Source organism: Vanessa cardui, chromosome 15 (assembly GCF_905220365.1).
Source record: "Vanessa cardui chromosome 15, ilVanCard2.1, whole genome shotgun sequence".
Lineage (NCBI taxonomy): Eukaryota > Metazoa > Arthropoda > Insecta > Lepidoptera > Nymphalidae > Vanessa > Vanessa cardui.
The window spans coordinates 2,965,952-2,986,666 of record NC_061137.1 but is presented as its reverse complement, the minus strand read 5'-3'; the positions used below and the strand labels follow the sequence as shown (position 1 = coordinate 2,986,666).

The 20,715-nt window shown below is 33.4% G+C and overlaps 3 protein-coding genes across 3 annotated transcripts; 2 read left to right on the top strand and 1 right to left on the bottom strand.

Annotated features, from left to right (window-relative positions):
- The first annotated feature begins 640 nt into the window (after positions 1 to 640).
- On the top strand, positions 641 to 2,435 carry LOC124535498 (26S proteasome non-ATPase regulatory subunit 8-like). Its single transcript, XM_047111703.1, has 5 exons — positions 641 to 879; positions 956 to 1,131; positions 1,464 to 1,671; positions 1,775 to 1,945; positions 2,227 to 2,435. Exons 1-5 carry the CDS (start codon positions 772 to 774, stop codon positions 2,368 to 2,370), a joined length of 807 nt encoding a protein of 268 aa, XP_046967659.1. The 5' UTR covers positions 641 to 771; the 3' UTR covers positions 2,371 to 2,435.
- LOC124535884 (nuclear RNA export factor 2-like) lies at positions 2,422 to 19,326 on the bottom strand. Its single transcript, XM_047112284.1, has 13 exons — positions 19,320 to 19,326; positions 19,069 to 19,213; positions 18,228 to 18,375; positions 16,079 to 16,150; positions 14,790 to 14,885; positions 13,550 to 13,784; positions 12,437 to 12,560; positions 11,617 to 11,833; positions 10,589 to 10,787; positions 9,223 to 9,395; positions 7,892 to 8,092; positions 2,827 to 2,942; positions 2,422 to 2,643 (listed from the first exon to the last, which is right to left on the bottom strand). Exons 1-13 carry the CDS (start codon positions 19,324 to 19,326, stop codon positions 2,550 to 2,552), a joined length of 1,827 nt encoding a protein of 608 aa, XP_046968240.1. The 3' UTR covers positions 2,422 to 2,549.
- LOC124535497 (nuclear valosin-containing protein-like) lies at positions 3,075 to 6,226 on the top strand. The gene has a single exon (XM_047111702.1). It carries the CDS (start codon positions 3,154 to 3,156, stop codon positions 5,764 to 5,766), a length of 2,613 nt encoding a protein of 870 aa, XP_046967658.1. The 5' UTR covers positions 3,075 to 3,153; the 3' UTR covers positions 5,767 to 6,226.
- Positions 19,327 to 20,715: the final 1,389 nt, after the last annotated feature.

Sequence of the window (20,715 nt, the reverse complement as noted above, 5' to 3'; positions counted from 1 at the left end):
TACGATATATATGAATATAATGCAAAGTATGTCTATACTTTACTTGATTAATGTTCAAATGAAATTAGCTCAAGCAGATAACTGAGCAAATTTACATTTATTTTTATTAACAAAAAATGTAACTAACCTATGAACTTTTTACAATTATTTGATATACTTTTAATAATGGTTGTTCTTAACTTTATTATATTTGTTTGGCCTCTATACCTTCATGTCTCGCCTAGCGAAAAAATATGTTGTTTGTTTTCTTCCATGCGAAGATGGGGCTTATTATTAAATAATTAAAATTATACACAATTTTGGGCGAAACAGTATAAATTTGTAACTTTTTTGTAATTTGTAAATGATAATTATGATGATTTTATTACGACTCAATAAAACAAGTATTTTTACATAATATATAGTAGCTACGGGTAATGAATAGGATTATACATTTTTATCATATCGATCAAAAATATAATAATTAAAATATTGGTTAATTTCCATTTTAAAATATATATATTTGAAAAAAAAATTATAATTTAAAAACTAGTCCGTCACAATCACAAAAATAAATATTTTTGTTTTTGTTAAGAAAGTAATATAAAATTTTCAAATATATTATAAAATTTTTGTACTGAGATCACATTAATACATTTTTGACAAGCAATGACTTGCTTGCTTGGTATATGTCTAAATCTAAACTGTCAGATATTACAATAGGCAATAGCAAACCATTAGTGTGAATAAGAAAAGATATTCTGAAAAGATTCTTGAAATATAAACAAAGAAATGGCTTCTGTAAAAGACGTAGCCTCTTTATACCAAAATCTGAAAACTGAGTGGGCCAAGAAACCTCGTAAGCTGGATAAATGCGGTGAACTATTAAACAAAATAAAGGTACTGAGCGTGACTTGCCAAATATTGTTTTAATGATATTTCATTGTTTTTTACTAATATATAAATATAATTTCAGATAGCTCTAACACAACTGACTTTCTTACCTAGTAACAATACCGCGGCAAATCAAAAAGAGTTGATACTGGCTCGTGATGTTTTGGAAATCGGTGCCCAATGGGCGGTAGCTGCTAAAGATGTTAAAGCCTATGAAAGATATATGTCACAACTTAAATGCTACTATTTTGATTACAAGTAAGTATATTCCAATTAGGATAGTTAAAATTATGTTAAATATAATTAAATAGAAGTGCATATTTGAGCTACTAATGGATATCACACTAGATCAATGAAGATAAGCTTTTATTTCGTTTTAAGACCACAATAAAAATAGTTATGATGAAGTTTAGGCTCACTCTAACTGTATAGTCAAAATCAATGAAAGCATAGTTCATTGGTCTTTATCTACCTTATGCATTTCCACTATGTACACTACAGACAGGAGCATTACATGTTAGGATATTGTCAATTTGTTGCCATTATTCTATTTGATAATTGTATAAAATAATATGTTATACACATTTCAGAGACCATCTTCCAGAATCAGCATTTATGTATCAATTATTGGGTTTGAACTTGCTCTTCCTACTGTCTCAGAACCGAGTAGCTGAGTTCCATACAGAACTTGAACGTCTTTCAGTCGATGTAATTAGAGCAGATCCATATGTAAGACACCCATTAGCTTTGGAACAATATCTGATGGAAGGAAGCTATAATAAAATATTTTTGGCTAAGGTATGTATTATTGTTTTATTACATTCCTACTATATAGAGAAAGACAACAGATATTCTGCTTACATTAATGAAATATATATATTCAATTTTTATACCATTGCAGGATAATGTTCCAGCTGAGAGTTACACACTTTTCATGGACACCCTTCTTGATACGGTCCGAGGGGAAATAGCTGCCTGTATTGAAAAGGCTTACTTGTGTATATCATGCGCAGAAGCAGCAAGACGTTTGAACTTACCATCTCAACAAGCTGTTTTGGAATACGGGAAGAAGGTAATGAATAACTAAGGAGGCTGCATATGTATCTAGAAGTAAAATAACTTTATATGGATTTTTGTGGGCAAATTAAGTGTGTTGATTATGTATACTGTTAACAAAACTATAGATTTTACAGATACCAAGTACAGTAATATACTTGTACTTTTTAAATAATTACATAATAATGTAAACAATCTTGGCACACTATTATGATAATTTTCATAATTTTTGTTATTATTTTTCCATTCTTAGTGTTTTATTTTTTTTATTTCATAAAATTATTCTCACACTTTCAGCGCAACTGGATACTTGGTGCTGATAATTGTTATCACTTCAATGCTTCCGAGGAAACGTGTGCAGCTGCAGCTGGTGTATTCCCATCGTCTGAACTTGCAGAACAAACTATTGAATATGCTAGACATCTTGAAATGATTGTCTAAATCATGATCTTAGTGCTTAAATATTGATTTTATAAATAAAAAGAATAAAACTGTGGTTTTCATTTCTTACAGTTTATTTTTCATTGAAATTATTAATAGTACAATAAAAAGGTTTTTTTTTTCGAAGACTCCCTCCTTTCTCCTAAAATGCCTCTTTGTTATGTCTTTTTTTATGTACATTAAACATTTAATGACTGAATGTTGTCTAATTTTAATAGTTTCATGAAGTATTCTAATGCATGTTGAAAATGCCAATTCTTTAATTCTAAACACCTGAAATAAATTTACAATTTATTTAGAGTTAACACAACTAGACTAAACTTTTTAAAAGTTATAATTTTATTTTTAATCGGAATTAGTATTTTCTATACTAAAAAAATTATTAACTTACAAATATAATGTTTTTATTAGTAAAAAATAAATATATATATTTCGTACACAGTTTTATAATCGTACCTTTCGCTTGGTTTTGCTTCCAGTTCCGTCACCGTCATAAATACAGCTACGAGTCGCTTTTTAGTATAATCGTCAGGAATTGACTCAAATTTAAGATTTAACGTTTTCTTTGGAATCTGGAACAAATTTTTTACATATGTATTGGCTTATTTATTTAATATTATTTTATTGTTTGTAGCAAATGAACACCTTTTCTTAAGAAATCATATTATTTTTTCATATGGCAATAAATCCATTGATTCGGCGACGCCGCTGTCAAACATTGCAATCTGCGACGAAGTCAGTGTAAAATTATTTTTGAACATAATTTTTAAGCAGTCATAAGACATGAAGAAACATCAAACAAGACAAAAAACTTTAAATGACCCGGTTATTGTTTCACGGGTCAAAAATTATCTAGCCGAAAACGTGGATAAGACATTTGTCGATGTTAGTCAAATGGCGCGTTCTCTGAAAGAGCGCTATCGCGAATACAGCAACAGAAGCGACAACGCTTTTTGTCAAATGGTCGAAAGTGCTTATAAAGTAGTGTTACAAAGCTACGGACTGGATGGTGCGTCTACGTCTGAAGGTTCAGAAGAAGAATCAGACTTGGAGTTATTAGACGAAAACAATAGTGCGCTTAATGATCGGTTATTAGCAATGTACAAAATGCAGGATAAAAAGCGGGCGCCGGCCTCCCGCAGAGCTACTGACAAGTCAGGTGAACCTATCGATATACTCAGTAGTGATGAGGATGGCAGTGCCGCGCCAAAAATACCGAAAATCAATGATCAAATAACAATCACACCCCATATACCGTCGAGAAATGCGAATAGTACAGCTGTCGAAAGTATAGTGAGGCCACAACAAATTATAAATACAACAGATAAAAAGCGAAAATTAGACTCAAATAAAAATGCACTACCAAAGAAAAAGACCGAATTTGGTTCTGTTAAAAATGTTAAGGTTAGCTTTGAAGATGTTGGTGGTATATCAGATTTAATTACACAAATCTGTGATCTTGTCCTACACATGAAACATCCTGAAGTTTACACTCAGTTAGGAATAAAATCACCTAGAGGTGCCTTACTACATGGCCCTCCAGGTACTGGAAAAACATTAATAGCTCATGCAATAGCCGGCAAACTTGAAATTCCCCTTATAGCTGTTACTGGTACTGAATTGGTTGGTGGAGTGTCTGGTGAGTCAGAGGAAAGAATAAGGGAGTTATTCGATAGAGCTGTATCAGTTGCTCCGTGTGTGCTATTCATTGATGAAATAGATGCAGTATGTGGAAATAGGATCCATGCTCAAAAAGACATGGAAAAAAGAATGGTTGCTCAGTTATTGGCGAGTTTAGATAGTTTGAATGAAAATATTGCTTCTGTCTTGATACTGGCTGCAACAAATAATCCAGATGCTTTGGACCCTGCCTTACGAAGAGCTGGTCGATTAGAACAGGAAATTACTTTAGGAATTCCATCATTAAAGGCTAGAAAAGAAATTTTATCAATACTTTGTAAAAACTTAGCCTTAGCCGATGATGTAGATATGAATGCTCTTGCCCAAATAACTCCAGGGTTTGTGGGAGCTGATTTGCAAGCTCTTGTAAACAAAGCAAGTACATATGCGGTTAAAAGGATATTTGCCGAGATTCGTATAAAAAATAAATTAGAGACGTTAAAAAAAACTGAAGAAACAAAAATCAATAGTGAAGAAGTCAATGTTATTCCCAATGGTGATGGCAGCAGTGAGGAATGTGTAAAAGAACCCGATGAACCTGTCGAGAGTACAACAGAACCACCTCCGCAAACAGATTCCACTGAAGTAACTCCTCAGGAAACTAATGAAAATGGAAGTGGCTTAACTAATCATGTTGTAGAAGAGCCAATAAGCATACCCACCCAACTAGACCCAGTTGATGAAGTTTTATGTCTTCTTGAAAATAATATACCCTATACTCCAGAAGAGTTGACTGGGCTTGCAATAAGCTATGACGATTTTGTAAAAGCTCTTAAAACAACGAAACCCTGTGCTGTAAGAGAGGGTATAGTTACTGTTCCCGATGTTACGTGGGATGATGTGGGTTCATTAAATCAAGTCCGGAAAGATTTACAACTTGCTGTATTAGCTCCTGTCAAGTATCCAGAGCAATTAAAAAAACTTGGCCTATCCGCACCAAGTGGTGTATTACTATGTGGACCACCAGGTTGTGGTAAAACATTGCTAGCAAAAGCCGTTGCAAATGAGGCTGGTGTTAACTTCATTTCTGTAAAAGGTCCAGAGCTATTAAATATGTACGTAGGTGAGAGTGAGCGTGCAGTCCGCACCTGTTTCAGGCGAGCCCGTAATTCGGCTCCTTGTGTAATATTTTTCGACGAATTCGATGCCTTATGTCCGAGAAGGAGTTCACACGACAATAACGGAGCCGCCAGAGTAGTTAATCAATTGTTGACAGAAATGGATGGAATAGAAAGTCGCGAAGGAGTTTTTGTTTTAGCTGCATCCAATCGACCTGACATTATCGACCCAGCGGTTCTGCGACCTGGACGTCTAGACAGGATAATGTACGTCGGCATGCCTGCAACTGAAGATAGGTTCGACATTCTAAAGAAACTGACAAAATCGGGAACAAAACCTCAACTTGGGCCAGATGTCGATTTACAAGTTATTGCAGACTTGACAGAGGGCTACACAGGAGCAGATTTATCCGGTTTAGTGAGAGCTGCGGCGACGAATTCTTTAACAAATCACATTGCGAATGGTACCCTCGAAGGCGAGATTTTCGTGTCATTTGAAGACTTCAGAGCTGCCCTTTCAAAATGTAAACCTTCAGTATCATCTAAAGAACAATTGCATTATGAGAAACTAAGATTGAAGTATGCAGGCGGTATCGATGAGAAAGAAATGGAAATGGAGACTGAACTTACTAATGAAGAATCAATGGATACGGTGTAAAATATATTTAGGTTAAATGTAATACGACAGTAGTAAGCTAAAGGTTCCACTTGTATCACGTCCCATACTTTAAGCGTGTTTAAAAAAGTGCCAAGTCAAATATAGATAATTTTCATGTATTTGATGTCTTTTAATGCCTTAAGTTCAAAGTAATAATTGTAGTTTTCAGTAAATAATCACATTGTTTTGTGTGCTTCTGTATTTAAAGTGTATGTATATACGATCTTTCAAGAAAATATTTACATAACTTTTATATTTGTTAATGAGATAATAAAAATGAAAAGTGTGTCTTGGTTATGTTTAAACATATGATACAAATATATTATTTTAATATTTCATGAACGAATAATTGTAACTATTTTTGAGAGTGATAAAGATGGTAGGTAATCTCATGAAGCCATTTATGAATGTCTGCACATTTTGAATTCAGTGACAAATAAAATATTTTTATTAAAACATATATTTTCTTTTGTTTTATTGAACTCGGCGTGTCTAATTGTTGTTTTAGTTCTTTCAATAAATTAACTTTATAAGAATACAGTAGGTAAAGTATTAATTAAAATTAAAACTGTAAATTTAGTCAAAAAATTAAGTTGTAGTTTTAAAAAAATAGTATTTACTTTATTTAAATAATTTATACATATATTTTTTTATTTTAACCAAAGAGAGGTATATGAGAAAAGTATACGAATGAGTATATGTGTATAGCACAGTATCGCAAAGTATAGGTTTATTCCTTATTATTAATTTTCGGGTAACAATAAACAATAATATAGGTCATATACTTTTTGTGTTATCTGTATATTACAATCAGTAAATATGACTCATTTTCTAAATAATTGCAATTTTATATAAAATTCTAGCCTAAATATCAGAGCTATAAAAGTCAGAAGCGTTTTCACTCGCGTTTTAGGCGTCAAGTATATAATATATAGTATAGCATAAAAAGTGAGCTTATGGTGGTATGGTAAAGCCTTGCAGTACAAGCTTGCATACCAGATTTAATCAAGTTTGGTACGTGAGAGAGTTAATGACACGCAGACACAGACAGAGTTACTTTCGCATCGATAGTATTAGTATAAATTAGTTTTCTTTGCGGTTTCAGAGGCGGTCATAGGTTTTTTGGTATTAAAAAAAGACTGACACAAAGAAACAAAGAAAAAAAACAATTTGTTTATGATTTCTTGCTCATATTAGGTGTTATATATTTATGTTATATATATTATACATGACATTTCTATTAAAAACCTGTTTCAAATTTCGTCACAGCAAAATTTCATTGCTACCTCAGGTTACCAAAACGTTGAGTTATACGATCACTTGGAAATATTTTTATATTACTTGGTGGTAGGGTTTTATGCAAGCCCGTCTGGGTAGGTACTACCCACTCATCAGTTATTCTACCGCCAAATAACAGTAATCAATATTGTGGTGTTCCGGTTCGAAGGGCGAGTGAGCCAGTGTAACTACAGGCACAAGGGACATAACATCTTAGTTCTCAAGGTTGGTGGCACATTGACGATGTAAGGAATAGTTAATATTTCTTACATCGTCATTGTCTATGGGTGATGGTGACCACTTACCATCAAGTGGCCCATTTGCTCGTCCGCCAACCTATACCATAAAAAAAAATAACCGCAAATATCAAGCTGTTCAATTCCTGGGGTTAAGCCACATAGTTAATTACTAAAAAACAGCCTGAGTATGTTAAGCCGTTGGACCTGTGAGTCTCACCGGTCGTTACCAATTGCATTCCATCGAATTATGAGAGTGAAGTCACCGAAATTAGGTTATACCAATGACGTTCTAGTAAACAGATATGTCATTAACGCGCAAAAAGTGAAGACTAGAAAACGTCCTAATTGTGACGTTTGCCTTTAGCCGTTTTCATCATAATTATGCCAGTAATACGTTATAATACATCATAATTATGTAGTAATACGTTTTGCGTATTTAAAACATCTAGTTATCCCTTTTACTTATTGTTTTTATCAAGCTATCCTTTTTACTTGTAACGAAATGTAAAATAAATGGTCCCCGGCGCGGCACACTTATAACATATCTGTTTATTAGAATATCATTGGGTTATACTCTTAATAATAATGTAAATACATTTAATACTCACCATAACAGTTTTGAAGGCGATGCTAGAATAATCCTTAGTCGGTTCGTCCCAATACACAAGTTCGTTCCGTATTTTATAGTGACAACCATTATCAGTACTTAGAACTATCGTACGAGAGAATGCCATCAGAGGTTCTTCTTCTGCTAACGATTCCGCGGTAACTTTCAGAATACCGGCTACTTTAAAAATTGTTGAATTCTCCTGTGTAAATCATATGTTTAATATAAACGAATATATACAAACGTATTGAACAGCCTTGTTGGTTTATAGGCGAGAGTTTAAGGCTTTGAATCTTGAGTCCAGACCTATCAATATCATTGAACCAAAAAAAGTGAAACCTATGTTTATTCATCTTTAATATTCATTATCGACTAGCGGCCCTTCCCGGCTTCGCACGGGTGGACATAAGATTTTTTTTGCTATCTATCTATAAATATCGCTATCTATAGGACAGATGGTTGGTAAACATGTCTTTTCCGACATGCTTAAAAAATGTCTTTCTATTTCAACTCATTTACACAAAAACCCAACAAATTATATTCTTAAACCTTCCTTATGAATTCCTCTAAATCCGTTCAGTAGCTTTCAATTGTATACATACAGATAGACGCGGCATGGGGACTTTGTTTTATAATATGTTGTGATGTAATAATTTATATTTATTTTATAGTTTTCTATATTCATAGTAGAGGGCAGGGAAGAAGACACGTAGACGTAAGGTGCCTTTGATACGAATTACATGGTACTGTGGAACGAGAGTATAACGAGAAAGGAAGTAAACCTTCATATCACGAATTATCTACGAATGTCTTGTTCACGAGAACAATACATTCGTAGATAATGTCAATATCCAGAAATTAATAACTTTAATAATAAAAATAACCATGTTAATTTAAAATCTTATTTAAAATTTTGAAAGTTGGGCATAGGCATTTTATTCTGTTTAGGAAAAAGCCCAAAGGATTGCCTCACTCTGGTGTTGATTGCTGAATATATACGGGAAATATGTTTGTGGGAAATTTTCATACGACATAAAAATGACGGGTTTAATTTCACCCATTTGTCTAATTGACGACCTCCCTGGTCGAGTGGTGTGTACACCGGTTTTCATGGGTACGCCACTCCGAGGTCCCGGGTTCGATTCCCGGCCGAGTCGATGTAGATTACCATAAGTTTTCTATGTTATCTTGGGTCTGGGTGTTTGTGGTACCGTCGTTACTTCTGATATTCCATAACACACACAAGTGCTTTAGCTACTTACATTGGGATCAGAGTAATGTATGTGATGTTGTCTCATATTTATTATATTATAATTTCCTATCATAACTCACGTCGTGGTACAGAACGTCTGTGGTGAAAGTCGTCGGGTCGTGTTTCGTGTGCGGCCATTTTCTGATGAGTTTTCCAATATTTGTGACGCCCTCCACACTGTCTATATTCCCTTCGAGAAAGTTTTGACTTTTTATTGAGAAGTTGCGCATATGCTTGTAGGCTGATTCATAACCTAAAAATAGAAAAACTATAGTTATAAAACGAAACGTAATATAAAAAGGCAACAATAAATATAGATAGATTTTGTATAGCAGATGCAGCGTCTACGTTCTAAGATTAAGTGAAGATATGGTTAGGTAAAAAAATTTTAGCGTAACATAAAATTTTGTAGATATTTCAAGAGTGATAAGGAAGTGTTGTACCTAATTTTTGTTTTCACAAAACATAATTTCTCTCACAATGTAATTGTTTTGTCTAGTAATAGCATAATAATTCAAACCCATTAATGATGAAACCGCATGGTACGTCTGTGATATTATGCTGATAGTTACAGAAACAGTTTTTTATGCGCAAGAAATGTTTGTTCGTTTTACATATATGTTTTTTAAGCTTATACACTGTGCTATATCTGACTCGTTGATGTCAACCTTATATGAGTTGGTATCAGTGGCTGATTTATCAATAGGCTAAGTAGGCTAGAGCCTAGGGCGGCAGATTTAATGGGGCGGCAAATTTAGCCCAAATTTGTTATACTCTAATATTGTCTTCAATTTTCGCGATTATTACACATTGAAATAAAACTAATTTTAACGGATTTGAATCGCGTATATTATTTTTAATATCCCGACGTTTACCTACCCGTGGCCACGAACGCTGTAAAGTGCTCGAAAAGTCGGGATGTTAAAAAAAAAAAAATAATATACGCGATTCAAATCCATTAAAATTAGTTTTATTTCAATTGTTATTATCTTACAAAAATAAAAGTTATAATTATATGTATACACATTACGTCCGTAATTCGTCTACTCGTCACTACATAGCGGGTTGGAAAAGTAATCTAGTACTGATAGAAATATCACCTAGTTCATAATCATATTAATAACGAGCAAAAACCGATGTAATAACGACGATAGAACACAAATCATAAAGTTGCAATTTAAAAATAAATATAATTAATTTGAATTTCAAAACACAGTAGGGGCGACAAAAATTAAATAGACTACTAACCTACTAGCGGTAAATTTGTAAATCCGCCCACTGTTTGTTATTCTGAAGTTTTGGGCTTAGGTAAGTCATAAATTACAATGTCAGATACAATAAATATTGTACAAGAAGCTTAACGCAAAATTAATTCTCCATTGAGAACTACCAATACTAATATATTGTTTATGGTCCACAATTTTTTTATGAAAAAAAAATACTAACGTAGTTTGCTCCTACATGTAATCGTCATGACTGCATTTTTCACGTACATGCCCTGAATACACTGTCTTTCATCGTTCTCTAAGTCTAGAAGAGGAAAGAATACTTCTAGAAACTTCTCCACGATTGGGTGGGCGTCTTCTGGGCAATAGTGTCTTAAGAATCTCGGTAAATCTCCTTTTAAGGTGATTTGTACTCCATCCTGTGAAAATAAATATGATAATTCGAAAACTTCACAACGTTTTAATTATATTTTAGTTTTGTAAAGCAGTCGAGATGGCCCAGTGGTTAGAACACGTGCATCTTAACCCATGATTGCGGGTTCAAATCCAGGCAAGCACCGCTGATTCATGTGCTTAATTTGTCTTTATAATTCATCTCGTGCTCAGTGGTGACGGAAAACATCGTGAGGAAACCTGCATGTGACAAATTTCATAGAAATTCTGCCCCATGTGTATTCCACCAACCCGCATTGGAACAGCGTGGCGGAATATGTTCCAAAAACCTTCTCCTCAAAGGGAGAGGAGGCTTTTAGCCCAGCAGTGGGAATTTACAGGCTGTTGTTGTTGTTGTTGTTGTTTGTAAAGCAAATTCAAGTTGTCAACTATTGTTTAAACTTTGCCGACCATGTTTTCGTACACCCATTACTCTTACTCGCTTAAGGCACAATCGATTCCAATATCAATCGAATGAAAGCGAATAAAATTAATTATTGTATACTTAGTTACCAACTTCACACACATAGGTCTGTATTTATCACTCACAATACTTAGTGACGGCTTTGTTCAAGTCAGTCTCATCACATATTTAACCATCAAACTATTATAATCAGTATTGTTGTGCCTCAGTTTGAATAATGAAGTCAGTAAAACTCAAGATCAATCAAGTTCCCATGGTTGTAATATATTGGTATTGTATTATAATATTGTTGATTACATCTATGGTTATCATTTGGCTTAATTACATGGATCAGATAAAAAATTAAAATCTGTTCTTCCATTGTATTCAAACCGAGTCAGTTAATAACTTACCAATTCTCTTAAGCCGGGGAACATAGTCCTGACAACCTTCACATAGTGGTCTGGTTCTATATAATCTATACAAAGAGGATTCCCATCCAACATAAGTTTTCTCAAAGGTAAATTCTTACACGGCAGTAGAACTAGAACACTTTCTAAATAATTATGGGATAAATTTAGAAGTTTCAAATGTGTTGTTGTCGTTTGCAGGTGAAATCCTTCTATCGAGCTGAAAGAAAATATTAAATTATTTTATCCAAATTTTTTTTTCATATCATTTAAGAATCTACATCATATATGTCGGATTTTCTTCGCCCTGTTTTTCTGCCCTCGTTTAACATAAATGTTATTAAAAATCCATTTTTTTCAAAATAATTGAACAACTGTGTTTCCACAAACAATTAAATCAAAAACTTTCTGATTTTTCGTTTGATGAACCTACGAATAAATATTCGTAGGTACAACAAACTTCTCTTTCTTTACTTTACGAAATCGTAAATTTTTTTTTTCAAAAAAATTATACAATCATATTAGTATCTCCAAATTCACTTTCAGATTTTAATTTTAATTCTTTACGAAATATACGTTGACATTAAATAAGTATATATTGCGACACTTGAAAATCGAGTAACAGTAAGTAGTAAGTGATGAACGTACATACATCTGAAAGTATTTAATATTAATAAGCTTACTTAATAAAATTTCATTTAATTTGATCCACACTATCGATATTATTTCTTAGCACAATGCAGACTATATCTCAACAAATACGAGCAGAGTAAATTTTGGTCAGAATCACCTTTAAACTGAATAATTAAAAAAAAAAACTTACGTCAATCTATTGGATGACAGATCAAGCTCTGTCAAATACTCCCATCTCACGTCACTTTGTATTAGTATAATCTCTGACTGATTGTATATACGATTTAAAGGATAGTATATGAAATGACTTATATCTTAAAAGAAAAAGAAAATATTATCACCCTTATAATTACACTAAACGTTATAAAAAAATAGCGTAATAATTATATTATCACAAACGATTCTTTTTTCAATTATGTGATTATTATAATCTGTGTTATATTAATTATTGTAATAATCCGACATAGATACAATTTATATAAAGAAATATATAAATCTTATCAGATATGTATAGGGATACACAATTATTACTTTTATTAACTTTTCGCTAATATACTTATTCCTTTCGTTTTAATTCACAGGTATTATCAATTCTAATTTTATGACATAACAACTATTTATTCATGGAGAACATTGGCATTTTGGATTCTTGTCTGAAGAATCATTTATATTCAATAAGAAATTTTTATACAATATATATTTTTTAATTACTATACCATCGCCATCTTGGTAACTAACATTAAAACAGGAACCAGAAACAGTAAAACTCTGTGCTGTGTTTTGGTTTGAAGGTAGATTATAACATGCACAAGGGACGTAACATCTCAGTACCAAAAACCGATGGCGCATTGGTGATGTGGGAAAAGATAAACAATTCTTCAAGTATTAATGACTATAGCAACTGGCTTTATCATATGTCACATGATATAAAAAAAATATCCCGATCCTTTTGAGTCGAGATGGCCCAGTGGTTAGAACGCGTGCATCTTAACCGATGACTGCGGGTTCAAACCCAGGCAAGCACCGCTGAATCATGTGCTTAATTTGTCTTTATAATTCATCTCGTCCTCAGCGGTGAAGGAAAACATCGTGAGGAAACCTGCATGTGACCAATTTCATAGAAGTTCTGCCACATGTGTATTCCACGAACCCGCATTGGAACAGCGTGGTGGAATATGTTCCAAACCCTCTCCTCAAAGGGAGAGGAGGCCTTTGGCCCAGCAGTGGGAATTTACAGGCTGTTGTTGTTTTACAAAACCTTTTTATCACACCTAGAAAGTAAGACAGACATATATAACCTTACCTTTTTTCAGTGTAAATTGGCTCAGATCAACTTTCTCCCCGTCGTATAACGCAGCCAGTCGCCTTCTCAACACGAGTCGCGGCACAAAGTCCACTTGTTTGTCTGTCAGCTGCGTTTGCGATATCGTTATTGACAATTCGACGTCGTCTTTCTTCACCGTGAAACCGAGCCGATGTATCGCCACTAAAGCCCCTCGGCAACGGAACACGAAAAACTTGCATTCCTTTGATGTGAACTAAAAATTATTTGATGATTAGAATAATACTTGTTGTATTACTTCGACGACCTCCGTGGTCGAGTGATGTGTACACCGGTTTTCAAGGGTACGCCACTCCGAGGTCCCGGGTTCGATTCCCGGCCAATTCGACATAGATTATCATTAGTTTTCTATGTTGTCTTGGGTCTGGGTGTTTGTGGTACCTTCGTTACTTCTGATTTTCCATAACACAAGTACTTTAGCTACTTACATTGGGATCACAGTAATGTATGTGACGTTGTCTCATATTTATATTTATTTATTTTATTATTACTTCTATTCTTAATAGTACATTTCGTTATATAAGGTAAAATAAAGTTTGTGTTTAGAAAAAATTGCAATCATCATTATTGAACGTGTGCGTATTAACCGATGATTTCGGTTTCAAACCCAGGCAAGCACCACTATATATATGTGCTTAATTTGTGTTTATAATTGATCTCGTGCTCGGCGGTGAAGGAAAAGATCGCGAGGAAACCTGCATGTATTGAATTTCATAGAAATTCTGCCACATGTGCATTCCACCGACCCGTATTGGAACAGCGTGGTGGAATATGTTCCAAACCCTCTCCTTAATGGGAAAAGAGGCCTTAGCCCAGCAGCGGGAAATTTACAGGCTGTTACTTTACTTGACATCATTATTACATAGTATAAAACAAAGTCATTTACCGATGTCTGTCCGTATGTATGCATAGATGTTTAAAATTACACAACGAATTATGATGCGGTTTTTTAAATAGATACATTGATTCCAGAGGATGGTTTATATGTATAATACATGAACAATATAGAAGAGAAACACAGTTAATTTTAGTTATTTAGTTTCTGAAGTTATATCGTAAGACGTATCGGGATTGTCTAATGATTGATAAACTGTGAAGGTTGTAAGATTTTTAGTATTATATTTAGCATCACCACTGCTCCCGTGCGAAGCCGGGCGGGTCGCTAGTAATTTTATAAATAAAACAACAAAAAAATAAATACCTCAATAAAAGTTGGTATGAAACTTTTCTCGTTTAAATTTTCCAAGAGCACATCCAATAATTCCTCTTTCGTCCAAGATGGCGGATAACCCGTTACCTAAAATATCACAGTAATTATAATTGTATTACTGCCACGCAGTTTGTTAAAGTACCAAGATACTCGAAGTCAAAGTCAAAAACCTTTATTCAAAATAGAACTAAGTGTCCTTTATACAAATTATTTAGTAAAAAACCCATATTTCTTCCTATTTCATCACAGTATATTTTAGTATAGCTCCTGGAAGAAATATAAGGTGTTTTGTGGGGAATGGGGCTGACATCAGTTACAGCAGGCACAGCCAGGGACAAAATAGTGTGTAGTGTGCAAATAAAGAAGCAAGTTTCTGTTCTGAAGTTTCAATTTAAAAGTCAGAAGTCGTGTGTCCAAACACAAATTCATTCTATATTTCCTTACTTTCTAAAGAAAAGGAATATGACCAATATTTTACGCGGGCTTTGAAACATAATGGGATCTAAAGCCTAATAGACTTTTCACTAGATCATCGAGTTACTCAGATAAAAAAATGAATTAATATATACAAGATTGAACGAGTCGAGATGGCCCAGTGGTTAGAACGCGTGCATCTTAACCAATGATAGCGGGTTCAAACCCAGGCAAGCACCGTTGATTCATGTGCTTAATTTGTCTTTATAATTCATCTCGTGCTCAGCGGTGAAGGAAAACATCGTGAGGAAACCTGCATGTGACAAATTTCATAGAAATTCTGCCACATGTGTATTCCACCAACACGCATTGGAACAGCGTGGTGGAATAAGTTCCAAACCTTCTCCTCAAAAGGAGAGGAGGCCTTTAGCCCAGCAGTGGGAATTTACAGGCTGTTGTTGTTGTTTTTATTTTTATCTACGATGTCTTGTTCACGAGACTGTCTGGTTAAATATTAAAAATAAAAAATACGGTAAATATCCCGCAATTAATAATTTTAGTATCAAGATATCATGTTTGCAAGAACGGCAATATTGCTTTGCCTATGACAATCGAAGGAAGAAAAGTTATATAATGCATTTCAAAGATTGGGTAATACATTTTGACTAATAATTTACTTACCACTTAAGTACGTATAATTATTTACCCATTTCTGATATACGTCATAACTTATTACAAATCTCGACAGTGTTATATCAATTCTACGTGAAAGATGTTCAGACTATTTTCCTCTTATAGGTTATAGATTTGTGTATGTGTTTGTGTAAATTGTATGTAGTGTTCATTGTGTAATTATATATACCCACCGATAGCATGATTAGGGAGTTATCCTTATCATATATTTCTTCCATTTGTTCTTTCTCCATCATCATAACAGTCTGAAATTAAGATAATTATACCAAGTTTAGATATTGGGATATATTCATTAATAACTACTTCGATCAAAATCAAAGCTTATGGATTTGAGGCAAGTATAGTAGGACAAAAATTAGATGTAGCATCGGAAAATGCAATGGAATGAAATTAAAACCGATTATTGCCGATTTACACAACCAATAGAAATAGCTCCCTATCGCGCCATTCGACGCTATTCGTCGCTATAGATTTACGCGTCAGAGAAAGCAAGTGCATGTAAATCCACGCGTCAAATTGACGAATATATTACGTCATATGATATTACAAGTTATTACATTTGTGCAAAAATCATATTCCCATGAGAAATAGATAATAATAATTTCGTATAGCATAATCAATTCGGATGTGATCGGTTTTACGAATTTTGCCGATGCGACATCTAAGTTGTGTCGTACTATACAAAAAGTTTCTTGGAGAAGTTCTAACAGTATTTTCACAGTTTGTCACATAATTTGCTTCGAGCCTTCGAAGAAAAGTTTATTTATTTATTTATTTAATAAGTACACTAACAATATACATATTAATTGATGGCTTACACAACATCCAAAAAAAGAAAAACAACTTCTGATATGTACATCGATTACAAGTGTACATAACATTCATAGTGTATAGTGTCAACATATTTGTTTAAAGTTGAAATTAAAATATATTATACAATTTAAAAAAAATTGACCTATGCTATCGTCGTTTATAAACATAATAACTAAATAATATAACAGAAAAACGAAAAATAAAGAAAACAAAAAACAATAAAGAAAACAAAAAACAACAGGAATTTAACGCTGTCAGTGCGTTAAATTCCTGTCGTTTTTGTTTTCTTTATTGTTTTTTGTTTTCTTTTTAGCTAACAAAAAGTAATCCATGAGCTTTTTTTTAAAAGTAATGAAGCTATCATAAAATATGTTAATGCCATGTATAACTTTTGTCAATTCATTATGTCGAGCACATATGCGCACTATCGGAGCCAGTTTTCCAAGACGAGTTTTCGTGATAGGTATGGAATATTTTTGTTATGGAACTTCGGGGATGTTTGCCAGGAACAGTAAGAGATATTCGATGTAAATGGTTGCAGCACTTAACCTTGTTGTGTATAATTTTATGCAAAAAACATTGATCAAGAATATCCCGCCTATTGCGAAGAGACATTAATTTATATTCAGCTAATCGCTGATTGTATGGCTGCCTGTGTGAGAAACCGCTGGCTTGGAAGGCCAAATGTCGAGTAAATGCACGTTATATTCCTTCAACGCGTTGAGAGTTTGAGCTGTAAAAAGGATTCCAAATGACGCTGGCAAATTCAAGATGACTTCTTACGAAAGCGTTATATAAAAGAATTTTAGTCCTGAAAGAAAATCCCTTAGTATTGCGTTTAATGAATCCCAAGAACTAATGAACTGCAGCTTTGTCAACAATATTGTTTATGTGTGATTTGAAATGTAACTTTTTGTTAATAGTAACTCCTAAGTCTCTTATCTCAGATAACTCTTTTAAGGTTACATATTAATAAAATAACTGGAGACAAGCGGTTTTTTCTTCCTCGTGTATTTTATATGAAAGCACTTGTTAGTATTAAGAGCCATATTATTGACTTCACACCAGTTCATAATATTAATCATCTGTATTAACTGAATGTCATCAACTGATTTTACTGTTTTGTAAATTTTTAAGTCATCTGCATATAACGAGCACGAACATTTTTTTATAACCTTAGTGATGTCATTAATAAAAGCTACAAACAACAGTGGTCCTAAATGGGATCCTTGGGGAACGCCGTTAAAAAGTTATTAATATTAAAAGTTATTAATATTATAATATGAATAATAAATATTCGCCAAATTTACAAAGACTGTTGTAAATTCGTGTTCGAAGATAAAAGCAAAAATTACATGGCATAAGTTCAATGAGATTCAATTTGTGAATTTACCAACACGCAAAGAAACGTCTTGAAATATATACCAAAACATTTTCTTACACGGAGGCAACTTTCTAGAAACGTCTATTAAGAGATATTATTTTTCCTTATTGATATTGCTAATATACCTTAGAGTGCCTTGCAGTAACGCTCTTCTTTATAGCTACAGGTTTATTCCACGGCCAGTATGGAAGATACTTTAGAACGATATCGTCTGTACTATTGACGATGAACTCTTGGTCGCGGATGTCCTTGTGTGTCTCGTCTATCACTTCTCTGCGTAACGATAAATTACATGAATTTTGATTATTTTGCGTCAGAAATCTATGTTTTAAATGATAAACATTAATTGGAAATTATATATATTATATCAAAATACTAGCAGAACATTGATGCTTCAAAGATAAATAGAAATATTACACACACACACACACACACACACACACACACATACATACACACAGAAGTGTGGTATAATATTATTACCAGCAAATTGCAGAAGATGTCCTGTACAAGTAGCAATTTACCAGGCGTAGTTAACAATAAAGTTTAATAATAAATAATATAATCATAAATCTTCGTATCCCACAAAGACCTTCTCTGCAATTGATTAAATTATCTCAAAGTGAACTATGAATTTTAGTTTTTTTACGACACAATATTATTTTTCATTAAGATTTAAAAATTCTAATTGGCAAGTTTCTTACCGCTGTCTGTCCCTATATACATAGATCTTTAAAATTGCGCAACCGATTTTGATGCGCTTTTTTTAACAGATAGAATGATTCAAGAGAAAGGTTTGAGTATATAATACACGGACAATATAATAAAGAAACATTGATAATTATAGAAATTTCTAATGTAATGTCGTAAATAAACAAATTCTAGTCGCTAGTCAGATATAAGTGAGGCAAATTATTTATGATTTAGTGAATATGACCATTTAAAAGACAATCATAAAAATATTACCTGACCGCTTGTTCCTTATTCAAACACAGGTTTATCGTTAGTTTCTGTTTCTTCGGTTGAGTCAAAGGCCCTAATCTTTGGAAAGCGCTCACACGCTTACTGCCTGCATCCAGGAAATCCGGCGAATCTGAACCGTCATGTGAACCTAGAATTTAAATTTAAACATATTATATTTTGTAATATAGAAGATATTAAGTTTTAGTAGTTTCTAAGTCTCAATATTTTTGTTATTTAATTTGCAATGTATGTACATAACATGTTTGTTCGGATGGAATCTTGCCTTTTATATTCTATGAGATTTACATTTATAGATAAACAATTATATACATTTTCAAACTGAAGATATACATATAATAATATATGTTCTCATTTTAAATAATTCCAGCCGTATATGTGCAGAAAATTAAAGCGGATTCTGAATTGCAATTGATAACAAAATTGTTATAATTTCATATTTACAACGGCTATATACGAAAAAAAATCGCGCGAGACCTGCTTGTAGCATATAAGTTATGTAATGACTTTATAAGTTGAAAATAAATGTTCTATATAGAAAATTAATTTTATTCTTTATAGCATATTTAAATAAAAGGTTGCACGGTTGTAAGAAATACAGAAATAACATTGAGCACATACCCCCTTCCTCACACACAGGTTTAAATTAGTTAGTAATAAATTATAGAGTGATAAGAAATGATTTAACAATATAACAAAACCATGAATAATTACTATACTACTTCAATTGTTAGTACAATTGACACTCAGAATCGGCGCTAGTGTTATAACGCAAGAGTCGAGATGGCCCATCTTAACCGATGATTGCGGGGTCAAACCCAGGCAAGCACCGCTAATTCATGTGCTTAATTTGTCTTTATAATTCATCTCGTGCTCAGCGGTGAAGGAAAACATCGTGAGGAAACCTGCATGTGTCAAATTTCATAGAAATTCTGCCACATGTGTATTCCACCAACCCGCATTGGAACAGCGTGGTGGAATATGTTCCAAACCTTCTCCTCAAAGAGAGAGGAGGCCTTTAGCCCAGCAGTGGGAATTTACAGGCTGTTGTTGTTGTTGTTATAACGCTGCTAAAAGAAATTAAACATTAGCAGTTTATCCATACTTTTTTATGCTTTGGTTGGGCCACCTGTTCATAAGTGGTCACCATCGTCCATAGACAATGTCGCTGTAAGAAACATTAACCAATTCTTTCATCACCAACGCGCCAACAACCTTGAGAACTGAGATGTTATGTCCCTTGTGCCTGTAGTTACACCGGCTCACTCACCCTTCAAACCGGAACACAACAATATGGAATACTGTTGTTTAGCGGTAGCATATTTGATGAGTGAGTGGTACTTCCCAAACCAAAAAGTAAACTAATATCACAGTCCAAATTTATTTGTTTGTATGATACAATCGTCAGAACTAATGAGCCAAGCCAGGGCCGGTTTTACATCAGACATACCATCCTTACTCCTCGTTTCCTGATAAACATCGGTGGGGGAATACACTTGGGGTTGACTTATAGTTTGATTTTGACCCAACATTTGTGTATCATTTAAACTTGTATTCGACATCCAATCGATCTTTGAAGTATTTGTATTGCGGTCTTCGGAATCTGTAACATATATTATTAAAATTAACATA